This window comes from Trichomycterus rosablanca, chromosome 13 (assembly GCF_030014385.1).
Source record: "Trichomycterus rosablanca isolate fTriRos1 chromosome 13, fTriRos1.hap1, whole genome shotgun sequence".
NCBI classification, from domain to species: domain Eukaryota; kingdom Metazoa; phylum Chordata; class Actinopteri; order Siluriformes; family Trichomycteridae; genus Trichomycterus; species Trichomycterus rosablanca.
The window spans coordinates 12,469,576-12,497,226 of NC_086000.1; the positions used below are offsets into that span (position 1 = coordinate 12,469,576).

At 38.2% G+C, this 27,651-nt stretch overlaps 2 protein-coding genes across 2 annotated transcripts in view; one reads left to right on the top strand and one right to left on the bottom strand.

The window, feature by feature from the left end:
- kdm1a (lysine (K)-specific demethylase 1a) overlaps positions 1–8,028 on the bottom strand; it is a 34,863-nt gene extending 26,835 nt beyond the window's left edge. Inside the window, exons 1-4 of the mRNA XM_063007016.1 lie at positions 7,980–8,028; positions 3,964–4,254; positions 2,524–2,689; positions 2,289–2,422 (exon numbers count right to left, since the gene is read on the bottom strand). Coding sequence (XP_062863086.1) covers positions 2,289–2,422; positions 2,524–2,689; positions 3,964–4,230 — 567 coding nt within the window. The 5' untranslated portion in view covers positions 4,231–4,254; positions 7,980–8,028. The remainder of the gene's footprint in view (positions 1–2,288; positions 2,423–2,523; positions 2,690–3,963; positions 4,255–7,979) is intronic.
- A 377-nt stretch (positions 8,029–8,405) lies between these two features.
- tmem30b (transmembrane protein 30B) lies at positions 8,406–22,271 on the top strand. The gene is made up of 8 exons (XM_063007360.1): positions 8,406–8,593; positions 13,660–13,856; positions 15,687–15,794; positions 15,899–16,006; positions 16,101–16,191; positions 16,888–17,031; positions 19,297–19,503; positions 21,613–22,271. Exons 2-8 carry the CDS (start codon positions 13,671–13,673, stop codon positions 21,795–21,797), a joined length of 1,029 nt encoding a protein of 342 aa, XP_062863430.1. The 5' UTR covers positions 8,406–8,593; positions 13,660–13,670; the 3' UTR covers positions 21,798–22,271.
- The last annotated feature ends 5,380 nt before the right edge of the window (positions 22,272–27,651 follow it).

Sequence of the window (27,651 nt, forward strand, 5' to 3'; positions counted from 1 at the left end):
ATTTTTCTGCAATGAATGCTGGGATTGCTTTGGTCACCAAGGCAGCGTCGGATGCTCACTCGTTGAGTGAAAATAACACTGAAATATTAAGATGCCTGTTTATTATTTTATTGACAAATAAATAGCAGTTCAGTACATTTATATCTGTGTTAATTATATTTTGTTTTGCAAACTTAGTAATGTTTAAGTCAATCCTGATGCCTTAAGTCTTTCCCACATAATAAAGTATACAGTTTATTAATTCAACAATGGTATCGGATCGGTATCGGGTATCGGCCGATATGCAAAGTATATGTATCGGATCGGTATCGGAACTGAAAAAGTTGGATCGGTGCATCCCTACTCCAAACCATCACTGACTGTGGAAACTTTACACTGGACCTCAAGCAACGTGGATTCTGTGCCTCTCCTCTCTTCCTCCAGACTCTGGGACCTTGATTTCCAAAGGTAATGCAAAATTTACTTTCATCAGAGAACATAACTTTGGACCACTCAGCAGTCCTTTTTGTCTTTAGCCCAGGCGAGACGCTTCTGACGCTGTCTCTTGTTCAAGAGTGGCTTGACACAAGGAATGCGACAGCTGAAACCCATGTCTTGCATACGTCTGTGCGTGGTGGTTCTTGAAGCACTGACTCCAGCTGCAGTCCACTCTTTGTGAATCTCCCCCACATTTTTGAATGGGTTTTGTTTCACAATCCTCTCCAGGGTGCGGTTATCCCTATTGCTTGTACACTTTTTTCTACCACATATTTTCCTCTCTATTAATGTGCTTGGACACAGAGCTCTGTGAACAGCCAGCCTCTTTAGCAATGACCTTTTGTGTCTTGCCCTCCTTGTGCAAGGTGTCAATGGTCGTCTTTTGGACAACTGTCAAGTCAGCAGTCTTCCCCATGATTGTGTAGCCTACAGAACTAGACTGAGAGACCATTTAAAGGCCTTTGTAGGTGTTTTGAGTGAATTAGCTGATTAGAGTGTGGCACCAGGTGTCTTCAATATTGTACCTTGTCACAATATTCTAATTTTCTGAGATACTGAATTTGGGGTTTTCATTAGTTGTCAGTTATAATCATCAACATTAAAAGAAATAAACATTTGAAATATATCAGTCTGTGTGTAATGAATGAATATAATATACAAGTTTCACTTTTTGAATGGAATTACTGAAATAAATCAACTTTTTCATGATATTCTAATTTTATGACCAGCACCAGTATATCGATCGAATTTGTTTAAAAATCATATCACCATTATTGAAACATTTTCTATCGCGACATATATCGATATTGAATTATTGTCCAGCACTAGGTAAGGATAATGTGAGTATGTATACATAGAACCACTCCTCACTTCATACATACTTACATACTTACTTATTAAACAGTGGTAAGTAATTGAGTAAGCAAGTACATGTGCCGACCTTGAACTTGCACCCCCCTCCCCAATCAACCCTCGCCCAGAAACCATTGCAAAAGCTCTTGACAATCTCAAATAATATAATTAATGCTGTGCACATCATACATACAATACAATTTTGCAGTACAGGCAAAAGTACACTAACTGCTAATTTCACCAGTTCAGAATACTCTGCTTTGACTCACAGCCAAAACTATTGATGCAGATTGCTTATCGTCATCAGTGCTATCGGAATAGATTGTCTTGCTAGTGGAGTCATCGGCTGAAACAATGCAGTCATACACTGTTAGCTCTATTTTTAAGTGTTGCTAGCCAATGGTACTTTTCTTTCCAGACTAAGGTGGATAACATTAGACATGTTTGTGCACGGTCAGCAAGATTTATCAAATATGCCTCCTGTGAGTAAAAAATGAATTGCTTTAGTTTTAGAATAATAAAAAAAAAGTCTCATAATGTCACACAGATACACCCACCCCACAGGTTGAAAACCCCTGCCCTAAACTATGATATCTCATGAATTTTTCTTTTATTTTCTGCATCACAAATTTTATGTGAACATTTACACATTTTTACATATGAACGCCATGTTAAACTAATAATTTGTTAATTAATTAAACAAATGAACTGTAAACATTGCCCAGGCAGCCAAACATGCAAATTCAATACTAATAAGTTTTAGATTCTCTGTAGTAAATGGTAACATGAATTTATAGTTAATCTGTCAATTTTAAACAATCACTTAAGAAGTTAATATATATATATTAAGTAACCAGTTAGTATTAAGGTAGTAAATACTAACTAGTGCTGAACTGCTTAACAATGTAATGTCCCAATTCTGATTCATAAAGTTGAATCAAATGCAAACCGTTTCTTACCGTTCGGTTCCTGATATACAGGAAGACCTTTTGCGTCTGTTGTGGTCCACTGATGATGTCAGGAAAACAAGCCGCTTCTTGTGAAGTCATTCGGTCATGTGGGAGACGACTCTGAAAGGCTGCACCCTCTAAGCCTGAAAATAGGTGAACCAATAGGCATAACCACAAACGCTCAAACAATTTCCAAAAAAAAAACCCACCTAAACCAATAAACCCTAAATCAATGTCTTAATACCTGAAGGTTCTTCTGGCTCACTGTCATTATCCTCCTCAATGGGTGGAGCAGGAGGAGGGATCACCTGCTTTCGTTCTTTCTCTGCTTTAGCATTTCTTTCTTCCTCCGAGTAATACTCATCTTCTGAGAGGTTAGCTAGGCTCTCATCCATCTCCCTATATTCCACCTTCAGCAGGGGTTAAATAAAAACATTATGCGACAGTCACTGCAGCACTTACAGGTTGACCATTTACAAGAAGTCTTTTTCTATCTAAAACACAGTTATCAAGAAAGATCTCACAGTCAGAATTTTTTTTTAGGTGTATGTATGTAATGTATATGTAATGTGTATATATATATATACAGTATATATATATATATATATATATATATATATATATATATATGATCAATATATGATCAGCTATACCATTATGACCACCTCTTTGTTTATACACTCACTGTCCATTTTATCAGCTCCACTTACCATATACAAGCGCTTTGTAGTTCTACAATTACTGACTGTAGTCCATCTATTTCTCTACATACCTTTTTAGCCTGCTTTCACCCTGTTCCTCAATGGTCAGGACCCCCACAGGACCACCACAATGTAGGTATTATTTGTGTGTTGGATCATTCTCAGCACTGCAGTGACAGTGACATGGTGGTGGTGTGTTAGTGTGTGTTGTGCTGGTATGAGTGGTTGGTCCACCTTGTAGATGTAAAGTCAGAGATGATTGCTCATCTATTGCTGCTGTTTGAGTTGGTCATCTTCTAGACTTTCATCAGTAGTCACAGGACGCTGCCCACGGGGTGCTGTTGGCTGGATATTTTTGGTTGGTGGACTATTCTCAGTATAGTAGTGACAGTGAAATGTTTAAAAACTCCATCAGCATTGCTGTGTCTTATCCACTCATACCAGCACGACACACCACCACCATGTCAGTGTCACTGCAGTGCTAAGAATGATCCACCACCTAAATAATACCTACTCTCTGGTGGTCATGTGGGGGTCCTGACCATTGAAGAACTGTAGAATTGTTACTAACTATATTTGTCCCTTTATGGCCTCAACCCAATCCCTTTAATAGCCTCACTAGTCATCAAATACAACAGAGCTCCTTTAAAATGTTTAAAGCATGAAGGTGCAGCTGACAAATATTAAGCAATCAAGTTACACAATCATGTGAACAAAGAATAAAATCTAATGTTCACAACACATACACACCACAAACAACTGAGACTGTTCTAAAAGCAAATGGTCTTCCTACTCAGTACTAGTATAGTGCTCCTAAAACATCGGCCAGTAGGTGAATATATTTTGCCAATTATGCAACTTCTGTCTATATTAAACTTCAGAATAATGTTTGACATGTTCACTCAAAAATATTTAATACTGACATACATCACACAACCAATAGTCAGCGCTTCTGTACTAATAAGGAAAATGCAGGTGTTTACTTTGGCCCTCTTACGACGACTAGTTCTGCGACCGTCAGCTGAGTCCTGATCGATTGCCCCTGAGCCAGGAGGGTGATGTGGGGGTGCTCCACTTGTCTCCCCACTCGGAGATGCCCTCTCCTTTTTTCTTATCTCCACTGAACTTCCTGTGGGACCTGTTACGGCTGGCTGGGGGCCAGCAGGGGCCTCCAGTAATCGGTCAGCCCCATTTCCTCCTGACGACGATGATGACGAGGAAGAGCCAAGATCTTTTTTATTTGACAGCATGATAGGTGACGACAGGGGCCTCTCCTGAAACAACACAGAACAGAGAACACTTGAGATAAGTGTGATGTGTGGGAGACGTGTGAGATGATAAAACGAAACATTTAAAGTGAAAACAGAATGAACTAGAGCTAAATGCATGGTTGTAAATGGCAAAGCAGTTTTAAATGTGGATCACAGACTGAACACACACATTCACAAGCCAATGGCACATCTAAGTTGCAGTGGTTTTCAAGTGTTAAAAAATGCCAACGTAGGCCAAGTTTGTAAAATTACACACACAACTCTCTATCAAAAGCCAAGTAGTGTGGTTCAGATGAATTCTAAAGTTTAAACATGCTTGTAAAGAACCTGTCAGTCATTTAAATGGGTGCAGTCAAACTAGTCCTATTTATATGGGCACAGAGGAGACCATCTTAATCACTTACAAAAAAATTAAGAAGCCATGCCATGAGTTAAATGACATTATAAAACTTTATACACCACAAAAGAAATAGTTTGTTTTGTACAAACCCTATTTTAGGAAATGTTGGGACATTTTATAAAATGCAATAAAAATCTGTTAAATGAAAAGGTAAAATAAAAGTGAAAAATTTAAAGAATAGTAAAGTTTTGAAATCCTTCACATTAAACAGCTGAACTGGTAATACCATAAGGTATCCTTATTGTTAAATGCCATCTATTTAATTCTGACTCCCAGCCACTACATGGGAAGTGTTTCCCCCAAGCATCCTGTCTTCTGCTGGGAATTTAGCCTTCTTTTTACTGCTTGTTCCATGTTTTTATAATGCCTCTTTTCCATAGCGTGGTATCCTACAATATGATACAGTACACATCCAAATCCAGAACTATCCGCATCACACATAACATGCTACTGTCTTGTTTCCAAGTGTACCAATAAAACTAGAAATTGTTCACTGAAAGTGTGGCAGCGATGACATTCTACAATGAACAAAAATCTGGCATGGTAACGTTAGACAACAGGAGTTGCAACCATTTTCAATTTCTCACTGCAGTGCTCTTAAATTTGTTGTAATCCTGTTAAAAATGTTTTTTTCAACACTGCTATAATAGACTCTGTTACACTTGGGTTTTACATATTGTATTGTCTTACTCCAGCGACAATTTTATTTGAATCAATCGTGTGCATCGTTTTTAACTCTATCAAGAAGGATGACCAATTTAGCACAATCTCAAAAAGCAACACATGATGCCACATTCTACAGTGGTAAACCTTTCCTGATGTGGCCAGCTTAGCAAAATCTTACCAAAAATGCATCGACAACTCATACAGGTGATCACAAAAGAACCTAAAGAACATCTAAAGAACTGCCTCGGTTAAGGCCAATGTACTTAATTCCACAATATGAAAACATTGGGCAAAACTGTACTGATGGAGGAGCTGCAAGGCATAAACCACTGCTGACCAAAGGAAACAACAGCATTTGCCAAAAATCATCTTGATCAGTGGTTCCCAAACTTTTTATGCCCCTTTTGTAGGTAAAAATATTTTCAAGCCTCTCACTCCAACATGTACATGTCTTTCCCTGGAATTTATTTTAAACACTGTAACCCATACAGAACTGCAACTTCTTAGTAAACAAAACAAAAAGTGTTTTGTTTTTTTAATACAGTGTAACAGTATTTATTGCTAGCAGGGCTCAGACATGCCTCATTCACTTGCCTTGAAGTATCCTTCCCAACACACACACACACACACACACACACACACACACACACACACACACACACACTTACTTCAGGAACAATTGATCTAAATGACCCTCAAGACTTTTACGATAATGTTTTGTGAAAGGAGTAAATTTTTTAAAGACATAGGTCCTGCTGCTTCTGACATAAAACTAACACTGCATTCCACCAAAAAGAACATCATGCCAACAGTCAAACATAGTTGTGGTAGTGTTATAGTCTGTGACTGCCTTGATTGCACAGGACCTGGAGAACTTGTCATAATTTATGGAACCACAAATTGTCTGCAAGACAATGCCCAGCCTTACATGGCTCGTGTGAGGGCAGTTTCTGAATGGCAAAGACATGGATGCCATTGACTGGCCCTCATGTCTCTCTGACCTGAATCCAATTGAGAACCTCTGGGACGGTATGTACGAGTGCATCAGATTACGCCAAGTAACACCATAGACAGCGCTGGAAATAAATGATGCCCTGATCCAGGTCTGGGAAGAGATCCCCCAGGACACCATCCAGCATCTCATCAGGACTCTGCCCAGGCATTGTTTGTTTATTAGGATTTTAACGTCATGTTTTACACTTTGGTTACATTCATGACAGGAGCAGTAGTTACTCATCACACAAGGCTCATCAGTTCACAACTTTATATCAAACACAGTCATGGACAATTTAGTGTCTCCAATTCACCTCACTTGCATGTCTTTGGACTGTGGGAGGAAACCAGAGCACCCACGCAGACACGAGGAGAACATGCAAACTCCACACAGAAAGGACCCGGACCGCCCCACCTGGGGATCGACCCCAGGACCTACTTGCTGTGAGGTGACAGTGATACCCACTTAGCCACTGTGCCGCCCGCCCAGACATTGTCTGGAGTGCATATAGGGTCATATACACTAGTGAGTCAAGTTACAAGGTAACTGGATCACCTTGTGATTTCATGTTACTTTTATTTTTAATGTTATTTAGAATCCAGGCCTTAATGGGTTAATGATTTTAGTTTCCTATGACCGTCGTTTTGTTTCCAACAAATTACACGATTTATATCAGCAAAGATTTTCAATCTTTCATTTAACAAAAACAGATGTGATTAATGTATTCCGTTATTTTTGAGCAGTTAGTGCACAAAAAATTTATTTTCTAAAACTTTTAGGACGTATTAATTCAGGGCCAGGATTTAATCAGCGATATATCTGGTCTAAAAGGTTTGAGAACCACTACCTAACAGAAATTGCATATATTACCTACGGAGGCACTTGTACTGTTTTGGCTGGACGGAGTATGACACTTTAAAAAAACCATCTTACCATGTTTTTCTACTATAACATCTTTTTTTAAATTAATAGCCAATTTGTGAGGGGTTTAGCTCTCGTCATGGCAAATATGACAAACATAAAGATGCACCAGCGTGCTGAAAGATGTGCAAAATAATGGCAAAAATCACGTCGACTGCACATTACAGTAACTTTGTATTACCCATTTCTCGGTGCACCGGGAAATATCCATTCAATCACTGGGGAGTAAAAAAGAAGAATCAGAATCAAACAGGAAAATGAGCGCCTAGTTACTTATGCAGACGCTACGATTTGTATGTTTTAAGGGAGAACACGGAAATCTACGTTAGAAATTTCAAACCGGGTTAGAACACAATGAATTAACATACTAGCCTGCACTATTATTTTCCCACTCGTATTGCGACAACTCTTTTCTCCTGCGTCAGGATTGGTTTGTCGTAACCCGCCTCCTGCTTTATTACTGCCCTGAAAAGTTAGCTACCAATTAAGAACTTGATAAAAACAACGATTAGTCAATCAGATTGCAAGAGGCGGGACATGTCCGAAACGGGTAGGTTAACGCTACAGAAGAGGCAGCTTTGCTAGCTAAACCTGTCTATTTGTTTATGTAGCTGTTGTCTTGAAGTGTTAACGGTTGAATTTTCTGTAAGAATTAGCTAATATTAAGCAACAAACATCCCTATTAAAATCACATTCAGCCAGTATATATGTATTGTAAAAAAAAAAATACCAAACACATTTATTTACCTTCGGCTAGCTTCCGTGCCTCACAAAGAAACCAGGGGTCTTGCAGTCTCTGGGAAAAGATCCAACCAGACAATACAGTTCAATCCATATGGGCGGGGTTTAAATTTCTGTAGTTTTAACTGGTTGGGAGGTACGTCGATCAAATCTATGCAGGGACATTGTAACGCAAATAATTCACTATTAACAGTTTATTAAAATCCGCATAACCTACTTGTTATTTTATTATGTCTTTACATAGATTTAATAATTTATTTAAAAATATGGAAAATATGTATAAAAATATAGACAATTGTAAGTGCTAATTGTAGGTGGAGCTACTTATTTGTCTATACATACAATTTCTTTGTGTTTATTCCTTGACACTGACGCCTGGTTTGAACTGGTAAGGACAGAAAGGAACCTTTGCTTAAAATATTTTAACGTGTTCCAAGATACTTTATACTCTCTGAATACCAAGCTATTCTTATAGTGCGCTACCTAGAGTGCATATGCCGTTAGTTCATGCTCGGCGTAGCATGAAACAGGAAGTCCACCTAGCTTTAAGGTAGCTCGCCCGACAGGTAACGCGTGATGTTCCGGCCTTCACGACTTATTGTGTAAACGGTAAATAACAAGTAAGTTAATGCCTAGTTATTTGGATTTTTTGTTTAATTTCTTTAACTGCTATAAATGTTGCAAATTGGATAGGTGAGTTACAGTGTATGGAATTTTGAGAGAACTACAAAACTAGCAGGAAGTCCTTTGTTAACAATGCTTAATCAAAACATCGAGAAGTTATTTTTTGAAAATGCTCTGTGAGTGTAAATAACTTTAACCATATGCTATATTCCTAATAATAAAGTTTAAGCCATCATAGACTTTTTAAAGATTGTGTTTTTCTTGTTTTTATTTTTTTCATGTTTTGTATCATTATCTCTAATATTTCATTACTTCAGTTCACTCTTGGTAACCTGATAATATGGTTTAGTGCAGACATGTTTTGACATTTTTAGTGTTTTATTAGCATCTATACTACGCAACTCTAAATCCATAGAGGAAAAAAAGTCACGGTAAATTCAAAATAATCGAAACCCTTTGGGAAACGAGTACATCAGACTTTCAAGTTGTTCGGATCGCTGTACAGTTTACACTACACAACTGGATCTCTTGCATTTGGGAGTCTTTTTAGTCGTTGTGGTTTTCCTAGTGATGGGTCGGTCGCGAACGATCCGGCTCTAAGAGTCGGCTCTTTAAAGTGAACGACGGGATCCGGCTCCTGACTGGGAGCCGATTCGTTTTTTTCCGGGGTTTTTTTTCTGTCAAAACCGCACGTGATTGGTCAAGATACGTGGTGGCGTTTGTGTAATTACACTGAGCAGGAGGGGAGGGGTTACACACACACACACACACACACACACACACACACACACAGAGACAGAGACAGAGACAGAGACAGGACAGCGTGCACACGAACAGGAGGGAGAGAGAGCGAGAGAACTCAGCGCTTTACAAGCAGACATTACACGCTGGAAAGGTGAGGAAAATGAGTGAGAGGAAACAGTAAAGTTTGGACACGAGAAGCCCCTTTTACAGAGAAGTGCAGATCCACTGAACCAAGTGTTCACTGGGAGACCAAGTGTTCAGTCTACCCACACCTTATACATGTGATGGCACATAGACTGTGTACCTGTCCCCTCAGAGAGAATCTATTTTAACAGGGCAGATCATAACAGAAAGGAGAAACAGGATCAAACCCTCAAAGATGAGCTCCTTGGTTTTTCTGAATGCCAATCTTCACTAAATACTTACAAATACTGTCACCTGGATGCTGTGTTTTCTTTTTGTTTTGCTCATTTTCATTTATATTTTGTTGAGTGTGAGTGCTTCGTTGATGTTGTGTTGTTTCACTCTAGATGCTTGTTTATTTTGTTTTGTTTATTAGGATTTTAACGTCACGTTTTACACTTGACGGGAACATTCACCTCACTTGCATGTCTTTGGACTGTGGGAGGAAACCGGAGCACCCGGAGGAAACCCACGCGGACACGGGAAAGACATGCAAACTCCACACAGAAAGGACCCGGGCTCTTCACCTGGGAATCCCACTTTAGATGCAAACGTATAAATAATATACACGATCAGATCTTTTTGTCTAATTGAGATGGGTCTTTGTTTTTGTATTTTATAATTTATTGTTGGAACACTCTGTTCCATGTTGAGTATATAGATAAAGCAATTTAAATAATAAACATTTGATACAATGTTTTTTTACATTAGTAATTCATTTTACATGTAATTTGGTAATAAATTAATTTAAGCAACAAAAAAAATCTAAGGAGCCACTTGGGAGCCGAAAGAGCCGGCTCTTTTTAGTGAGCCGAGCCAAAAGAACCGGCTCTCTAAAAGGAGCCGAAATTCCCATCACTACACACTACACGACTGATCGGCGATAGGGGGTTTCACATAGTGATGGGAATTTCGGCTCCTTTTAGAGAGCCGGTTCTCTGGCTCCTTAGATTTTTTTGTTGCTTAAATTAATTTATTACCAAATTACATGTAAAATAAATTACTAATGTAAAAAAAACATTGTATTAAATGTTTATTATTTAAATTGCTTTATTTATATACTCAACATGGAACAGAGTGCTCCAACAATAAATTATAAAATACAAAAACAAAAACCCATCTCAATTAGACAAAAAGATCCGATTGTGTATATTATTTGTAAATTTGCATCTAGAGTGGGACGGCATGGTGGCTAAGTGGTTGGCACTGTCGCCCTCACGGCAAGAAGGTCCTGGGTTCGAGCCCCAGGTGAAGAGCCCGGGTCCTTTCTGTGTGGAGTTTGCATGTCTTTCCCGTGTCTGCGTGGGTTTCCTCCCACAGTCCAAAGACATGCAAGTGAGGTGAATTTTCCTGTCATGAATGTAACCAAAGTGTAAAACGTGAAGTTAAAATCCTAATAAACAAAATAAACAAGCATCTAGAGTGAAACAACATCAACGAAGCATCACTCACACTCGTGCAAAACAAAAAGAAGATTAGTTTAGTGAAGATCAGCATTCAGAAAAACCAAGGAGCTCATCTTTGATGGGCTGATCCTGTTTCTCTTTTCTGTTATGATCTGCCCTGTTAAAAAAAGATTATTTCTGAGTGGACAGATACACAGTCTATGTGCCATCACATGTATAAGATGTGGGTAGACTGAACACTTGGTCTCCCACCAGTGGGCCTGCATTTCTCTGTAAAAGGGGCTCCGAGTCCAAACTTTACTATGTTTCCTCTCACTCATTTTCCTCACCTTTCCAGCGTGTAATGTCTGCCTGTGTAAGTTAATGTGTATATTTTTTGTAATTAATGTGTATTGGAACTGTGAGGGACTGAGCACCTAAGCATTTCACTCACCTTTCACACCTGTGTTAATGTGACGTGACAATAAAGTGATTTGATTTGACTTGTGTAAAGCGCTGAGTTCTCTCTCCCTCCTGTTCGTGTGCACGCTGTGTGTGTGTGTGGGTGTGTTTGGGTGTGTGTGTGTAACCCCGCCCCTCCTGCTCAGTGTAAACACACAAACGCCACCACGTATCTTGACCAATCACGTGCGGCTTTGACAGAAGAAAAAAAAACGGGAAAAAAACGAATCGGCTCCCAATCAGGAGCCGGATCCCGTCGTTCACTTTGAAGAGCCGGCTCTTAGAGCCGGATCGTTCGCGACCGACCCATCACTAGTTTCACACTACACGATCTACCATCAGGAGGAATCGCAGATGAGTCTGTCTGGTCTCCCAAACTACGTTTTTTCATGAAAACAAACGCCAGAAGTGACGACTATACTACGTCCAAAAATGCACGTCAACAATAAGCGAGTGATCAAAGTTGTTTGTGTGCTGATGTGCAGCGTAAATGCAAAAAGGAAAAATGCTCCTTACATTTTCCCAAAAATATGACCATATTACACCTGTACTGGCTAAGCTGCACTGGTTACCTATCTCTTTGAGAATTAAATATAAATTACTTATACTTACATTTAAAGCGCTACATGGCCTGGCCCCGGTATATTTAGCTGACTTACTAACGTATCACTCTTCCTGTCGCAGTCTTAGGTCCTCTGACTCTGACTTATTGGCTGTACCCAGGTTCAAGCGGGCTTCTATGGGTGGCCGTTCATTCACCTGTGCTGCCCCTCGCCTCTGGAATTCCCTTCCTCTGGCTCTCCGCTCTGCGTCTTCCCTCACTATTTTCAAATCTTTGCTTAAAACACTTCTCTTTACTGAGCATTTTTCATAGTTTTTGTATTGTATTGTAAAAGTATTGTATTGTAAAATGTTGTAAAGCGTCCTTGAGCATTGAGAAAGGCGCTATATAAGTTTAACTTATTATTATTATTATTATTATTATTATAAGGTGTTGTTTCCTATTTGTATGATTGATTTACTATCTTAAAGGGGCGGCACGGTGGCTAAGTGGGTAGCACTGTCGCCTCACAGCAAGAAGGTCCTGGGTTCAATCCCCAGGTGGGGTGGTCCGGGTCCTTTCTGTGTGGAGTTTGCATGTTCTTGCCGTGTCCGCGTGGGTTTCCTCCGGGTGCTCCGGTTTCCTCCCACAGTCCAAAGACATGCAGGTAAGGTGAATTGGAGACACTAGATTGTCCATGACTGTGTTCGATATAACCTTGTGTGAACTGATTACCCTTGTGTGATGAGTAACTACCGTTCCTGTCATGAATGTAGCCAAGGTGTAAAAACATGATGCTAAAATCCTAATAAACAACAAACTATCTTAAAGGAGCAAATACTTTTTTCCACACAGGACCTGATGGTGTTGGAGAACATTTCTTCAATAAATAAAATTGTCAAATTGTAGTGTAAATGTTGTATTTAGTGTTATAAATACCAAAAACCTGCCAGTTATGTAGAGGAAGAAAGTGGTAAATATTTTTTCACAGCACTGTATATCATGACAGTCTTAGGATTTCAGTTCACCTGTTATGTTTTGTTAATCATTGGAAAACATACTTCTTAGTCAAAATAAACATAAATTTGAGTTAATTCACAAAGTGATTATGTAATGTGTGTTGTCATAAAATGTATCAACTTTCTGAGTCGAAAATAAAGACGCCCTAATTGGTTATTTTTTTCACTTCATGAAGCCTGCTTTTGACAACCTTTGACACACTTCTTGCACCTAAGATTTAGGAATTTTAAGGTAATATTTCCACTTTATTATTCTGTCAACTATGCATCTGCAGTAAATCAGGTCCATTTATCAGAAAAAAGAGGTATAATAAAATAATAATACCATCACCAGCCTTAACAATATGTTGACCTAACTCATTTGAGAATAGCAAGAGTGCATTTCTTTATACTAGTTAAAATATGTTTAAATTAAAATTTTATTTTCCTACAAACTTTTATTGTTTCCAATAAATTCCAAATATTCACAGGTAAAATAAATGTATTGCATGTATAGGTAATTTTTATTTTGACAGTATATTTGTATTATTATAGATGCTTAAAAGGCTTTCTCATTTGGGGGTTTTAGAACTGGATTTGACAAAACTTTAGACTTAAAGTAACAAAAAATAAAATAAACTTTAAACATAAAAAATTAAACTAAAGTACTTTTGCTAAAAACAAACTTTCTTCAAAATAAATGTTTATATTAACTGCACATGATAACCATTATGTTATTTCTCTCTTAGACATTCTCAGGATGAAGACAAAAGGGGACATGGCCAATAGGCCAGATAACACAGCATTCACACAGCAGCGGCTCCCAGCCTGGCAGCCCATGCTATCTGCAGGTATAATCATACCAGGATTTACAATCATTGGCCTGTCCTTCATTGGCATTGGTGTTGCACTGTTTGTCACCTCACAGAACATCAAAGTGATGGAGGTAAGGAAAAAATAAAAACTGGGTTCCTTTAAATCCAGATGTGTGTCTGTAATAGGTTGATTGACTGTTTCTTATGTGTTTTAATCAAGAAAAAAATAGGCTTATATATGGCATATTCCAAATCCTAGTTCTTTTTTTAGAACTACTTCTGCAAACCCCATTTTTGTAAAAAGATGGAACATTTTGTAAAATGCATTAAAAACAAAAATCTGTGATTTGTTGATTCTCTTGGGTATTAACTGACAAAAGCACAAAGAAAAATAATCCAATATTTTCACTCGCCAACTTTAAATTGTATTTGTAAACTTGTAACAACTTTAGAATTTCAGTGTAAAAAAAACTTGCGATTGAAGTATGTTGATCAGTTACATTACCTTTCCTATTAATTGTAGTGTTTAATCATTCGGGAACTGATCATTTTAATTGTTGCAGTTTTGCAAGTAGATTTTTTGGCTTTTCTTGCTTACCACAGCTGAATCAGAGATAAGATGTTTAGCAGATGAAAGATCTGCTAAACATCTTATCTCTGATTCAACTGTGGTTTCTGGCCTTGCCTTGCATGAACTAAGATTTCTCTAGATTTCCTGAATCTTTTCACAATAGTATCTATGGAAGATGGTGAAAGACCTAAATCATGTGCAATTTTCTGTTAAGAAATGTTCTTTTTCAACTGATTGACAATTCTCTTACAAGTTGTTGAACTTCAACCCATTTCTGCTTGCATAGACAGCTTTTGGTCGATCCTTTTTTTTACCCAATTATAATACCTTCACCTATTACATTGTTTTAAAACATTCCATAATAAGCAGGTGAATTGGTAAGTTGAAAATTTAATCAACTTTTTACTCTTTATTTTTATGAAATACAAATAAGTTGGTAAGCCAAATCATAAATATAAGTTTTTTTTGTCAGTTGTATAAAAATGAACAAATTACAGATTCCTGTTCTTATTGCATTCTACAAAATCTCCACACTTTTCTAAAAATAGGGTTTGTAGGTTGTCTACCTGTCTGTATCTGAATGGTATCAAAATAATGTAGAACATGACCACTATAACTTAAAAAGAAGAAAGAGCGGCAACCCCGTTATGAATTCAGGGTACCGGTGGGACATCCATTGATATGAGATTGGGAGGGGATGCAGGGCCACAGGACCTGGACCAAATACCTTCTAGGGGCTTCCCTCCTTGGTTCCAGCCCAGCATGTTCTGGACCCAGACCCCATTCAGGAGTTCCACTGCAATCAGAAGGTGGGCCTGGGAACATTGAGAGTCGTTCCTTGGGGGGGCACTCTGTAAGGATTACCTTTGTCTGCTTCCTCTCACAAACCCCCTTATTATTTCTTATTCAGGTCAGCTCCTGCATTTGGGTCCAGTATTAATCTGGTGGTAAATCCCAGTGTTTATACTCACCACCCAGTTACACTTTTCTAATTGTTAGTTTTGTTTTTAAAAATCTGAACCTTCGATTAATTAATGTTATTAAATATGCAAATAATTGATTTTTCAAAGATTAAAAATAAAATGTAATTACTGACCATCCCATATTAACATTATTAAAGTGCATGTAAACCCGCTAAACAGATTATGTCATTGTCAGATTTTTTTGGAAATTGAATTGTGTGCATGTGCACTGGTCTAGTTGCCTTTTTTTATTATAAATAATAAAGTTTGCAATAAACAGCCTTTTCTAATATTACAAAATAGCCAGCATGGCTGTTTCCCTTAAGCATAAAAATGTTATTACAGGCAACCTTTTCTTTAAACCTTTTATATGATGTTTTTTAATTGATGCAGCCCTATTCAATGTGAAAATTGTGTTTGTTTAACAGAAAGATTACACGGGTATCGTACAAGATTCTTCCTGTTTCAAATGTACCACTCCTGGTGTGAAAAATTGCATTTGTGAGATCACTTTCAGCTTTAGTGAGCTATTAGAGGTACTGTTCTTTTCTGCCCCTTTGCTTTGTGTTTTTTTTGAGTGTAAGAATTGCTAGGGGAATTAAGTAGTTGTTATTTCACAGGCTAAACTTACTGTTTTCAGGGGCCTGTCTTCTTCTATTATGGACTATCTAATTACTATCAGAACTACAGACAGTACGGAGCATCTGTAGATGCCAGCCAGCTATCTGGAGACACCAAGTACTTCTTGGTATAGTGTTGTCTAAGAATATTTTTTGCAATTGTTGAAACATTAAAACATGCTTTTCTTTAATTTGACATATTTAAAATCTGCCCACTTGCAGAATCCAGAAGACACCTGCGTTCCTTATCAGTATGATTCCAGTTTGAAGCCTATTGTTCCCTGTGGTTCTCTAGCAAACAGCATGTTCAATGGTACACTATTATTGTGCTTCTAAAACCTAATCACTTCACTGTGGTCTTACCAAACTTATTTGATCTATTTATTACTAAGAAGTGACCTACCACTGCTCCCTCCCAGCTAATGTCTTGGCCTATGTTATTCTCTGTGGGGGTTGCATGGTGGTTCAGTGGGTAGCACTGTCACCTCACAGCAGGAAGGTCCTGGGTTTGATCCCTGGGTGGGGTTGTTCGGGTCCTTTCTGTGTGGAGTTTGCATGTTCTCCCTGTGTTTGTGTGGGTTTCCTCTGGGCGCTTTGGTTTCCTCCCATAGTCCAAAGACATGCAAGAGAGGTGAATTGGAGATACAGAATGGTCCATGATTGTGTTTGACATTAAACATGTGAACTGATGAATCTTGTGTTACGAGTAACTACTGTTTCTGTCATGAATGTAAGCAAATTGTGTAAAACATGACGTTAAAATCCTAATGAATAAATAAATATTCTCTGTGAATACTTTTCACATATCCAAACTTCCTGTTTTACCCCTGGCCTTAATTATACTCACATTCTACTTCAGGATTTTTTGTACGAATTTTCTGACCATGTAGCATAATGGTCATAATAGAACAGCATAATTTATTAACTGATACCTACTATGTTATTTATTGTAGTAAAAGTAATTTGCTCCTGTTTAATAAACAAATATTCTCTTTTTGTTTAAAAAAAGACACTTTCAAGCTGTACAGGTATGTCAATGGGGAGAAAAAGCAGGTTCTGTTTGATAGGAAAGGAATTGCCTGGTGGACAGACTACAACATAAAATACAGAAATCCTGCACCAGTGAATGGTTCTTTTGCCAATGCTTTTAATGGTAATCATGCAGTTTTAATTTTCCACACATACACACTGGTCATGAATATATACAGTATAAGCCATGTCATGTAGTGAGGTTCCACTAGAAATGATATAAATTATTTTCAGTATGTTAAGCTAAATTACTCAGATATACCAGTCTAAATTAAAGTGCCTTTTTTTGAAGATGTGCTGTGTATATGGTAAACAGTGCTGTGACAAAATTATTTGCCTTTTTTCATGTTACACATATTACAGATGGGAAAATTTAAATTTTATTTAACCCTCCTATTACCTTCAAATTTACTAACACCTTTTATGCTTGGGGTCAATTTGACCCCAGCAATTTAAATCTCCAGAAAATGATTATAATTAAAATTGTTACCCAAATTTATGTCACATACTTTTTGTTTGTTCATTGACCACCTAAATAGCCTTTTAAAAAAATAAACAACCCCCCCACCCATCCCCTTATACATCCAGAATACCTGTTGCGTGACTATGGAGAAATATGCAGATCACCATCAAATGTCATTGATTGACCTAAAATTGGAAGTAGGGATCTTTTTGGTGTTTTAATGGATTGATATGAGTGACATATTTTTGTTATCTATAACATTTGGAATGAAAAACAATTTCTGTTATATGGAATAGTAACCTGTTTGGGGTCAATTTGACACACACACAATTTCGAAAATTTAGAAGGATTTTATTTGTAAAACAGATCATCATTATGGGCATGTATTGTCTGAAAGGACAGAGCCCACAAAATGCAATTAGACATTCATCCACAGTCATGTTGGGGCCTGGATTGTAAAGAAAGGGTAATCGCTGAACCCACTTGTCCCATACATCCCATATTGCTGCAAGTTTGTCACGCTCTCGTCGGCCCTGCCTTGTTTCTCCGTCATCAAAGCATACGACACAGGAGAAAACATGGAATGTGTTTAGAGACACGGTGGCTGGAAATATTGCCCTTTCAGTGTCAGCAGCCCAAAGACTTGCTGTTGCTTCGCCTTTTGACTTGTACACTCCCGCCAAAATAAGCAACCCAATGTAGGCTTGCAAGTGGGTCACAGCCAAGTCTTTCCAACTGTCCCCATACACATGCCTCCCCTCTAACTTTGTCATCTCAAGTATATCCTTTTCAATTGATGGTGTCATGAAGAGCTCAAATGATGATTTTATGTCTTGGACGTGACTGACAGCATATCTGGTGGGGTCTGGAAGCATTCTGTTGACATTAGCAGCACTAAGTCTGCCTTGTTATTCCAGTGGGGAGACAGACTATAATTTTTCAGTTTTGGAAGGTAGTGTGTTTGCTGGTGGTTGAGAGACAAAAGAAGGGTCAACACTGAGGGTCTCATGCTCATCAGAGGAGGATGCCTAATAATCCGGGTCCTCCTCAACATCATCCTCTGTCTCTATTCGCAGAAACCATATTTTCCTGTCCCCACAGCATGGGAAATATGAAAAATCTTGCGAGGATGATGTTTACCCCTCCCCCAGGTTGTGTGAACTATCGGTGGTTCTCGCACTACTACAGTTATGGTTATGTGAGGTTAGGGCCTTAAAGTTTTTTGAAGATTATAAAATTGCATGTCATAGTGACCTCGTTATCTTCCTAAACAACCAAAACAAATGTGTGTAAAATGTTGATATTTTTTATATGTTTTATACAGCTAAAACAGCCCGGGGTCAAATTGACCCCAAAGAGCACCGATGCGTACAACATGTGTACAGGACAATGAAAACATAACATTGTGTTAATTTTATGTTTACCCAGTCGTCCCCATTAAATTAGGAAAAGTCATCAAATATGAAGCAAAAAAAATTATGTCAATCATTTATTTAAAGACGTTAAACATCGAATGGGGTCAAATTGACCCCAAAGGTAATAGGAGGGTTAAGTCAAATACCACCAAAGTGTAAACAAATAGAGGGACACTTTTATCCAAAGCCGGTCATGTTTGGGTTTGCACTTTAGATTATTTTATCTTGTTGCATAACTGTATTGCACTTGAGCTTCACACTTACTACTGTTTTATCTATTTAAAGAATCCCACTTTCATTAATGTAGTCCCAGACCTCTTAGAAATAACGTAAATAACTAAATAAATTAAATTACTTCAAATTTTATTTGACCACATTATTCTGTGGTGCCTTTACCTTTATAGTATGCATCATATACTGAAAAAGTATTGTTTAGATTTAACAGTACTAGCAGTAATTAAGCTTGAGTGTGTCTTGTCAAATTAAACTTAAATATTAATTATATTTCTAGGAACAGTAAAGCCCATAAACTGGCCAAAGCCTGCATATGAGCTTGATCCAACTGATCAGGCTAATAATGGCTTTCAAAACCAAGACTTTCTAGTGTGGATGAGACGGGCAGCACTTCCTGACTTCAGAAAGCTGTATGGGCGAATTACAGGGGGAGAATATGCTCAAGGCCTGCCAGCAGGAAACTACACGCTGGAAATTACCTACAGTATCCTTTTACTTACTAAAATTCATCCACTGCGGGACTACATTGTTTACTGACATTTCCTTCCAGAGCTTTAAACTCTTTGCCAACACCGTCCTCTCATTTGTAACCTTTTGTAGCTTAATGTGCACAAACAGGTTTGTCTGGTTTGGGTGGAACATGCATGTGTGTTGTAATGTCTTTTTAAAAGGCAATGTAGGGAAACATTTTAGTCAGTCACAATGACTAGTCTTGTTTATTTGTTATAGTCATGTGTAGTTATGTGTTTGTTTATCACATTAATTAGTGTGAAACCTGTTTTACAAAAGTTGCAGGACACTGTTTTATTTCAGAAACGAAAGGGAAAATGACATATCTGAATACATACATACAGTGGGGGAAATAAGTATTTGATCCCCTGCTGATTTTGTAAGTTTACCCCCTTACAAAGACTTGAACAGTCTATAATTTTTATGGAAGGTTTATTTTAACAGAGAGAGACAGAATATCAACAAAAAATCCAGGAAAAAAAACATTAAATAAAAGTTATAAATTAATTTGTATTTAATTAAGGGAAATAAGTATTTGATCCCCTACCAACCAGCAAGAATTCTGACCCCCACAGACCGGTTATGTGCCCATGAGGCACACAAATTTGTCCTGTCCCTGTATAAAAGACTCCTGTCACAGAATCAGTTTCTTCCGTTCAAATCTCTCGACCACCATGTGCAAGACCAAAGAGCTATCAAAGGACATCGGGGACAAGATTGTAGACCTGCACAAGGCTGGAATGGGCTACAAGACCATCAGCAAGAAGCTTGGTGAGAAAGAGACCACTGTTGGTGCGATAATTCGAAAATGGAAGAAATACAAGATCACAGTCAGTCACCCTCACTCTGGAGCTCCATGCAAGATCTCACCTGGTGGGGTAAGAATGATTCTGAGAAAGGTGAGGTCAGTCCAGAATTACACGGGAGGAGCTTGTCAATGATCTCAAGGGAGCTGGGAGCACAGTCACCAAGAAAACCATTAGTAACACACTTCGCCGTAATGGATTGAGATCCTGCAGTGCCCGCAAAGTCCCTCTGCTCAAGAAGGCTCATGTACAGGCCCGTCTGAAGTTTGCCAATGAACACCTGAATGATTCAGAGAAAGCTTGGGAGAATCTGATATGGTCAGATGAGACCAAAATTGAGCTCTTTGGCATCAACTCCACTCGCCGTGTTTGGAGGCAAAGAAATGCCCGGTGGGGATGGTGTTCTTGGGGTCATATCCAGCATTTCTCTGCTCCCAGCTCCCTTGAGATCATTGACAAGCTCCTCCCGTGTAATTCTGGACTGACCTCACCTTTCTCAGAATCATTCTTACCCCACGAGGTGAGATCTTGCATGGAGCTCTAGAGTGAGGGTGATTGACTGTGATCTTGTATTTCTTCCATTTTCGAATTATCACACCAACAGTGGTCTCTTTCTCACCAAGCTTCTTGCTGATGGTCTTGTAGCCCATTCCAGCCTTGTGCAGGTCTACAATCTTGTCCCTGACGTCCTTTGATAGCTCTTTGGTCTTCTTGCCCATGGTGGTCGAGAGATTTGAACGGAAGAAACTGATTCTGTGACGGGAGTCTTTTATACAGGGACAGGACTAATTTGTGTGCCTCATGGGCACATAACCGGTCTGTGGGGGTCAGAATTCTTGCTGGTTGGTAGGGGATCAAATACTTATTTCCCTTAATTAAATACAAATTAATTTATAACTTTTATTTAATGTTTTTTTTCCTGGATTTTTTGTTGATATTCTGTCTCTCTCTGTTAAAATAAACCTTCCATAAAAATTATAGACTGTTCAAGTCTTTGTAAGGGGGTAAACTTACAAAATCAGCAGGGGATCAAATACTTATTTCCCCCACTGTACATACATACATACATACATACATACATACATACATACATACATACATACATACATACATACATACATACATACATACATACATACACATACACCAGCCATTTTTTTTTTTTTTTTTTTTTTTCTTTTCAAAATTCTGTTTAATTTTGAATGTTATTAAATATTGGATGAACAATGCTGTATTCAATAGATCAAAGATTCTATAATCCCTAACTCTTTATCCAGATTACCCCGTGGTGAAATTTGATGGCAGAAAAAAGGTGGTTTTCAGCAATGTTTCCTGGATGGGAGGCAAGAACCAGTTCCTGGGAATTGCTTATCTTGTGATAGGCTCTCTCTGCATTGGCATGGCTGTAGTCATGCTTATCGTTTATGCTAAATATAAGTTTCCAGATGATGATTGTGATTAGTATGGAATTAATTAGCCTTGTAAATCCCCTGATATCCTAAAGATTATTGTTATTGTTGTTTGTACTATTAAGTCATCATTGTCACATACATACACTTTATTATCTATGAATTGTAATGTAAGAGTACAGTGTGAAAACACCCTTAGTAATTATTGAGTTTAGGTAAATCGGCCTAATTTATTATTTAGCCTGTTACACCTATAAAAATAATAAATGTAAAATGAATTATATAAAAATATTTGCTTTAGATATTGTGGCAACTGTTTAGGGAAGGAATGCATGAAGCTAGTTTTTAAAGATATTTGATGAGTTTGGTGTGAAGGAACTCTAGTGGCCTGCATAGAACCCTCACTTTTAACCCAAGTGAACATCTTTAGGATGGACTGACACATGATTTTGAGCCAGGCCTCTTAATTTAACATCAGTGATCAAGTGTTCACTTACAGTGGGGGAAATAAGTATTTGATCCCCTGCTGATTTTGTAAGTTTACCCCCTTACAAAGACTTGAACAGTCTATAATTTGTATGGAAGGTTTATCTTAACAGAGAGAGACAGAATATCAACAAAAAATCCAGGAAAAAAAACATTAAATAAAAGTTATAAATTAATTTGTATTTAATTAAGGGAAATAAGTATTTGATCCCCTACCAACCAGCAAGAATTCTGACCCCCACAGACCGGTTATGTGCCCATGAGGCACACAAATTAGTCCTGTCCCTGTATAAAAGACTCCTGTCACAGAATCAGTTTCTTCCGTTCAAATCTCTCGACCACCATGGGCAAGACCAAAGAGCTATCAAAGGACGTCAGGGACAAGGCTGGAATGGGCTACAAGACCATCAGCAAGAAGCTTGGTGAGAAAGAGACCACTGTTGGTGCGATAATTCGAAAATGGAAGAAATACAAGATCACAGTCAATCACCCTCACTCTGGAGCTCCATGCAAGATCTCGCCTGGTGGGGTAAGAATGATTCTGAGAAAGGTGAGGTCAGTCCAGAATTACACGGGAGGAGCTTGTCAATGATCTCAAGGGAGCTGGGAGCAGAGAAATGCTGGATATGACCCCAAGAACACCATCCCCACCGGGCATTTCTTTGCCTCCAAACACTGCGAGTGGAGTTGATGCCAAAGAGCTCAATTTTGGTCTCATCTGACCATATCACATTCTCCCAAGCTTTCTCTGAATCATTTAGGTGTTCATTGGCAAACTTCAGACGGGCCTGTACATGAGCCTTCTTGAGCAAAGGGACTTTGCGGGCACAGCAGGATCTCAATCCATTACGGCGAAGTGTGTTACTAATGGTTTTCTTGGTGACTGTGCTCCCAGCTCCCTTGAGATCATTGACAAGCTCCTCCCGTGTAATTCTGGGCTGACCTCACCTTTCTCAGAATCATTCTTACCCCACGAGGTGAGATCTTGCATGGAGCTCCAGAGCGAGGGTGATTGACTGTGATCTTGTATTTCTTCCATTTTCGAATTATCGCACCAACAGTGGTCTCTTTCTCACCAAGCTTCTTGCTGATGGTCTTGTAGCCCATTCCAGCCTTGTGCAGGTCTACAATCTTGTCCCTGACGTCCTTTGATAGCTCTTTGGTCTTGCCCATGGTGGTCGAGAGATTTGAACGGAAGAAACTGATTCTGTGACAGACTCCTGTAAGAGTACAGTGTGAAAGAGTATAAACAGGGACAGGACTAATTTGTGTGCCTCATGGGCACATAACCGGTCTGTGGGGGTCAGAATTCTTGCTGGTTGGTAGGGATCAAATACTTATTTCCCTTAATTAAATACAAATTAATTTATAACTTTTATTTAATGTTTTTTTTCTGGATTTTTTGTTGATATTCTGTCTCTCTCTGTTAAAATAAACCTTCCATAAAAATTATAGACTGTTCAAGTCTTTGTAAGGGGGTAAACGTACAAAATCAGCAGGGGATCAAATACTTATTTCCCCCACTGTATTTTGACTTATTCAATTTAGAGCTACATGTCTAAGCAATTGACACACACTGACATTTAAATAAACAGCAAGTCAAGTGGGTTACCAATATTATCTAAAAAACATGATGTATTATGTAACAAACATATGTAATCAGTAATGCCATCATGGTTGAGTATTAAAAACGTATTAACAGAAGGATCAGCTGTATACAAGCAAGAATGGGTCTGGAAATAATGAAGACGATAAGATGAAACATATTGATGTTGATGTATTATTTTAAGTCACTGAAATCTGTTACCAAAGTGCATCAGGGTGAACTTGCTATGATTCTAATAAAATTAAGAAAACATCCATTCAGTGTCGTGCGTCTCTCTCTCTCGCTCTCTCTCTCTCTTCTTTTATATATACATACAAACAGGAAATATATAGCAAACGCTGATATAATGAAACTCGATATATATATATATATATATATATAATAAAACTTGATATATATATATACATACATATAATGAAACACAATATATATATAAATTGAAACTTGATTATATATATAATGAAACTTGATATATATATATATATACGTATATATATAATGAAACTCGATATATATAATGAAACTTGATAAATATATATATATATATATCATGAAACTCGATATATACAAATTTTAACTTATATATATATATATATATATATATATATATATATATATATATATATATATATATAAAATGAAACTCGATATATATAATGAAACTTTATATATATAAATTGAAACTTGATATATATATATATATATATATATATATATATATATATATATAATGAACGTGACATCGCTTTCAACGTGACATTGCTTTCAGGTCTGGAGATGGTGTGCAGTACGGAGCCGCTAGAGCTGACCTGAAGAGAGGCATCAGGAAGGCCAAGATGGAGTACAAAAGGGAGATCGAGAACCATTTTGAAACCAACAACACTAGGCATATGTGGCAGGGAGTCCAGCATCTTACCAACTACAAGTCCAGCAACATCACGATGGCTGAGGACGACCCGGTGCTTGCGGAGGAGCTGAACCACTTCGTCGCACGCTTCGAGGTGGAAAGTTCAAAGGCAGCAGCAGCCCCACCATCCGACTGTAGCAGCTACAGCCTCGTGATGCAGGAACATGAGGTGAGGTGCACACTGAGGGCGGTGAACCCCAGAAAGGCTGCTAGACCAGACGGAGTGACCGGAAGGGTCCTCAAAGAGTGTGCGGATCAGTTAGCTGGGATTTTTACAAAGATATTCAATGCTTCACCGTCCCAGTCCTTCATCCCACCATGTCTGAAGGCGGCCACAATCATACCACTGCCGAAAAAGACCAGCATCAGCAGCCTCAATGACTACCGACCAGTCGCTCTGACACCGATTGTCATAGAGTGCTTCGAGAAACTGGTGAAACGTCACATCTTGTCTTGCCTCCCACCCACTTGTTTGCTGTTTTTTCTTGCACCGAGAGGGGGGGTTGTATTCCAATTTTGTTGTGCAAGTGTGCAAGTACAATGTGCAATGACAATAAAGGATTCGTATTAGTATTCATAATGAAACTCGACATATATACAGTATATAATGAAACTTGATATATATATATAATGAAACTCGCGATATATAGATATATATATATATATATATATATATATATATATATATATATATATATATATATATATATATATATATATATATATAAGGGCTGTCGAAGTTAACGCAATCTCAATTTAACGCGATAAAAAAAAAATAGTGCTGTTAACGCAAATTCTATTTGGCCCTGCGAGTCATCCGTAGTTCATGTTGAGACTTGCCACCGTTTTTCATTTGCGGTTCGTTAACATAATGTAACCGAGCGTCGTAGTGATGCACTCGCTTAATAAAGAAATAAATACACGGTATATTCACAAATTGTCGGGAGCAGAACGCTTTATTAACTCCTTCTGTTACGGTACCGAATAGCGGACAGCTAGAGTCATTAGCCAAGCATGCTATTCCATGAACTATGGAAGCCCCAAAGGGTCAAAACACACTCACTTCGTGTAGAAATGTCCATCAAACCATTGTCACAATACAAGCACAGAAAAGTCTGTTACAATAACTACGCCTTATCCCACCTAAAGCACCGCTGATCTACAATGTTTGCTGATGGAAAAATTTTAACTACAATCTGACATATATACAAAGTCAAGGGTCTCTGCTGGATAGTATTACTGCCTAGTATGTGAGTGAATAAAACTCCCTTACAGTTTTCTCTTGTCCCAGCAGTTTTTAACATAAGTACATTTAGCATAAAATGTGTTCACCATTTTAATTGTAACATTTCACTTAAAAATCCTTGTTTTAGCGCAGCGCTACTCTTACAGACAGAGAGACTTTGATGAATCCGCGTGCGCAGCAGTCAGTGCGTGCGGGAGAGAAAAAGCTTGAGTATCGATCTTTTTACACGAGTATTGCTCAATATCAATACCAGCGTTGGTATCGATATTATCGATATTTGGATCGATCCGCCCACCTCTACTCTGTGACGTGTTTCCGTTTAGCCTTAGTCAGGGACGCTACATTCTGGTGTGTGAGAACCCCGGCAAAGTTTTAAACACAACATGTCGTATAGTGGTGAATATATAGAGTTTGCGTTTTCAAAAACAAGATCGAGGTGGATCAGAACATTCTCAGAGTTCATGTTGAACGCTGCATTCAACGGGTAAAAGAACATAAGTTGCTCGACAGAGTGATCGCTATGTCCATTCCTGTGTACTGTGTTTTGCCTGCATGTGAACCATCAGATTGGACAAAGCAAGCTAAACACTCGCCTTTATCTGCAATTTTTTAAAATAACGTGTACATTTAAATATTGTAAATATATATTATAGTTTATACTCTATTTCTGTGTTTAAACAAAAGCATAAAAAACCAACAAAAGCTTTTTTATTATGTAAACATATCTTTTATATCTACACTTTGATTATTTTATCAGTTCTACAATTACAGACTGTAGATCTGTTTCTCTCTATACTCTGTTAGCCTCCTTTCTGTTCTTAATAATCAGGACCCCCACAGAGCAGGTATTATTTAGGTGGTGGATCATGCTAAGCACTGCAGTGACACTGACATGGTGGTGGTGTGTTAGTGTGTGTTGTGCTGGTATGAGTGGAGTTAAATACCGTGTCCACTCACTGTCCACTCTATTAGACACTCCTAACTAGTTGGTCCACCTTCACTCATCTATTGCTGCTGTTTAAGTCGATCATCTTCTAGACCTTCATCTGGGTCACAGGACGCTGCCCACGGGGCGCTGTATTTATTGTCTTATTTACTCATACCAGCACACACACTAACACACCACCACCATGTCAGTGTCACTGCAGTGCTGAGAATCATCCAACACCTAAATAATACCTGCTCTGTGGGGGTCCTGACCATTGAAGAACAGCATGAAAGGGGGCTAACAAAGCATGCAGTCAGTCAGTTAGTCAGTAATTGTAGAACTACAAAGTGCTTCTATATGGTAAGTGGAGCTGATAAAATGGACAGTGAGTGTAGAAACAAGGAGGTGGTTTAAATGTTACAGCTGATCAGTGAAAGAAAGAAAGACTTGTCCATATTCAGTGTGTAAAACAGTTTAGCTCCACTTTTGCTGTTTCTCATGTTTCGTGAATCTGACAGTTTAGCATTTATTCATGATGAATAGACCACTTAAATGGTGTTAAAGGCTTGAAATAAAATCTTTTTACATTTCATTTCAAATGACAGTCATTTTTTTCTCTTTTGTAACGCAAGGTTTTGAATTGAACAGCATATATATTTGATAGCCCATTGCTGCCAGCGTGACAATGATAAATTCTGTAATGACCAAGTCTTGATAACCTGCCTTAAAAAACA

What these genes read in the sequence shown, in the direction of transcription:
- tmem30b (XM_063007360.1), top strand. Translation starts at nt 13,671, where the DNA reads ATGAAGACAAAAGGGGACATGGCCAATAGGCCAGATAACACAGCATTC. An exon ending in GCTTTAGTGAGCTATTAGAG is followed by an intron (nt 15,795 to 15,898) that starts GTACTGTTCTTT and finishes TACTGTTTTCAG; the next exon opens with GGGCCTGTCTTCTTCTATTA. An exon ending in AGCAAACAGCATGTTCAATG is followed by an intron (nt 16,192 to 16,887) that starts GTACACTATTAT and finishes GTTTAAAAAAAG; the next exon opens with ACACTTTCAAGCTGTACAGG.